General features: G+C 66.2%; 1 protein-coding gene across 1 annotated transcript; it reads right to left on the bottom strand.

Annotated features, from left to right (window-relative positions):
* Positions 1-6: 6 nt before the first annotated feature.
* On the bottom strand, positions 7-2,600 carry LOC110391595 (serine protease 30-like; the record flags this gene model as incomplete). Its single annotated transcript, XM_021383536.1, is given in 2 exon segments — positions 7-652; positions 2,398-2,600. Coding segments are annotated over 2 exon segments (467 nt in total), but the record flags the coding sequence as incomplete, so codon positions are not given.
* Between the last annotated feature and the right edge of the window lie 554 nt (positions 2,601-3,154).

The following is a 3,154-nucleotide window of genomic DNA, read 5'->3' as shown; positions in this document are numbered from 1 at the left end:
TGGGTCACAACCATGGCTCACACAACCAACCATGGGTCACAGCCATGGGTCACAGCTGTGGGTCACAGCCATGGCTCACAGCCATGGCTCACGCAACCAGCCGTGGGTCACAGCCGTGGGTCACAGCCGTGGGTCACACAGCTGTGGGTCACAACCAAGGGTCACAGCCATGGGTCACACAGCTGTGGGTCACGCAACCATGGGTCACAACCATGGGTCACAGCCGTGGGTCACGCAACCATGGCTCACACAACCAGCCGTGGGTCACAGCCATGGGTCACGCAACCAGCCGTGGGTCACAGCCGTGGGTCACAGCCATGGCTCACACAACCAACCATGGGTCACAGCCGTGGGTCACAGAGCGCTGTATTTCGCCCCCGCCCCCCCCTCACCCCAGCGCCCCCCAGACGCCGAGGACGAGGACGATGCTCACGATGGCGCCGTGGGTCGCGGTGGGGCGGCCGTGGGTCGCGGCGGCGGCGGTGAGGAAGGTGACGCCGGGGGCTCGTGGGGCGATCCATGGGGCGTAGGCGCTGACGCGGGTGTAGACCCCCGGGCGCTTGGGCACCGCGCAGCCCTCCCCCCAACTCACGATGCCCACCAGCACCCAGCGCCGCCCCACGGCGCACACCAGCGGGCCGCCTGAGTCGCCCTAGGGGGAGAGATGTGGGGCCGGGGTCACTGGGGGCAGCCCCACAGCGGCCCCGTAGACCCCATAGGAGCCCCATAGCCATATAGGGACCCCACAGGCCCCATAGGAGCCCCATAACCCCATAGGGAGCCCATAGACCCCATAGTGGCCCCACAGACCCCATAGACCCCACAGGGACCCCATAGCGGCCCCATAGACCCCATAGCGGCCCCACAGACCCCATAGGGACCCTATAAGCACCCCCTAGGGATCCCAGCAGCACCCAGCGCCGACCCACGGCGCACACCAGCGGGCCGCCTGAGTCGAACCTAGGGGGAGAGATGTGGGGCCGGGGTCACTGGGGGCAGCCCCACAGCGGCCCCATAGACCCCACAGGGACCCCGCAGCAGCCCCATAACCCCATAGGAGCCCCATAATCCTATTAGAGCTCCATAGACCCCATAGAGACCCCATAGGAGCCCCATAACCCCATAGGGAGCCCATACACCCCACAGGGACCCCATAGCGGCCCCATAGACCCCATAGGAGCCCCATAGCCATATAGGGACCCCACAGGCCCCATGGGAGCCCCATAACCCCTATAGGGAACCCATAGACACCACAGGGACCCCATAGCGGCCCCATAGACCCCACAGGGACCCCATAGCGGCCCCATAGACCCCATAGGAGCCCCATAGCCATATAGGGAGCCCATAGACCCCATAGGAGCCCCATAACCCCATAGGGAGCCCATAGACCCCACAGGGACCCCATAGCGGCCCCATAGACCCCATAGCCCCATAGCAGCCCCACAGACCCCCATAGGGGCCTCATAACCCCTATAGGGAGCCCATAGACCCCACAGACCCCACATTGACCCCTGACCCTTGGCCTCATGACCCCCTGACCCTCGACCCCCTGACCTTTGACCCCCTGACCTTTGACCCCCTGACCTTGCAGGTGTCGCGCTGTCCCTGCGGGTACCCGGCGCAGATCACGGCCCCACGGGGACCCCACAGCCCCCCCATTGGGACCCAAAACCCCATAACCTCCAAGACCCCGGACCCTGGGACCCCTGACCCTTTGACCCCGTGACCCCTGACCCTTGACCCCATGACCCCCTAACCTTGCAGTTGTCCCTCTGTCCCTGTGGGTACCCGGCGCAGATCATGGCTCCATTGGGACCCCACAGCCCCCCATGATCCTGTGACCCCTGACCCTCGACCCCCTGACCCTCGACCCCTTGACCCCATGACCCTTGACCCCGTGACCCCTGACCTTGCAGGTGTCCCTCTGTCCCTGGGGGTACCCTGCGCAGATCACGGCCCCATTGGGACCCATAACCCCCTCACTGGGACCCCACGGCCCCACATCTCCCACCGGGACCCCAGACCCTGTGACCCTTGACCCCGTGACCCCTGACCCTTGACCCCCTGACCTTGCAGGTGTCGCTCTGTCCCTGTGGGTACCTGGCGCAGATCATGGCTCCGCTGGGACCCCACAGCCCCACAGCCCCCCATGATCTGGTGACCCCTGACCCTCGACCCCGTGACCCTTGACCCCGTGACCCTTGACCCCGTGACCCTTGACCCCTGCTCCCTGACCTTGCAGGTGTCGCGCTGTCGCCGTGGGTACCCAGCGCAGATCATGGCCCCACAGCCCCCTCTAACCCCATAACCCAACCCTATGACCCCACAATAGCTTGACCCCTGACCCTCGACCCCGCGACCCTTGACCCCGTGACCCCTGACCCTTGACCCCCTGACCTTGCAGGTGTCTCGCTGTCCCTGTGGGTACCTGGCGCAGATCATGGCTCCGCTGGGACCCCACAGCCCCACATGATCCTGTGACCCCTGACCCTCGGCCTCATGACCCCTGACCCTCGACCCCCTGACCCTCGACCTCCTGACCTTTGACCCCCTGACCTTGCAGGTGTCGCGCTGTCCCTGGGGGTACCCGGCGCAGATCACGGCTCCGCTGGGACCCCACAGCCCCACAGCCCCCCATGATCCGGTGACCCCTGACCCTCGACCCCGTGACCCCTGACCGTTGACCCCGTGACCCCTGACCGTTGACCCCGTGACCCCTGACCTTTGACCCCCTGACCTTGCATGTGTCCCTCTGTCCCTGCGGGTACCCAGCGCAGATCATGGCTCCACTGGGACCCCACAGCCCCACAACCTCCAAGACCCCTGACCCCGTAACCCCCTGACTTTTGACCCCGTGACCCTTGACCCCGTGACCCCTGACCTTGCAGGTGTCCCTCTGTCCCTGGGGGTACCCGGTGCAGATCACGGCTCCATTGGGACCCCACAGCCCCACAGCCCCCATGATCCGGTGACCCCTGACCCTCGACCCGTGACCCTTGACCCCTTGACCCCGTGACCCCTGACCTCTGACCCCCCTGACCTTGCATGTGTCCCTCTGTCCCTGCGGGTACCCGGCGCAGATCATGGCCCCACTGGGACCCCACAGCCCCCCCACAGCCCCACAGCCCCATAACCTCCAAGACCCCTGACCCCA

This window comes from Numida meleagris, unplaced genomic scaffold (genome assembly GCF_002078875.1).
Source record: "Numida meleagris isolate 19003 breed g44 Domestic line unplaced genomic scaffold, NumMel1.0 unplaced_Scaffold413, whole genome shotgun sequence".
Classification (NCBI taxonomy): domain Eukaryota; kingdom Metazoa; phylum Chordata; class Aves; order Galliformes; family Numididae; genus Numida; species Numida meleagris.
Note: the sequence above shows the minus strand (reverse complement) of the source record. Positions and strands in the feature narration are given on the sequence as shown.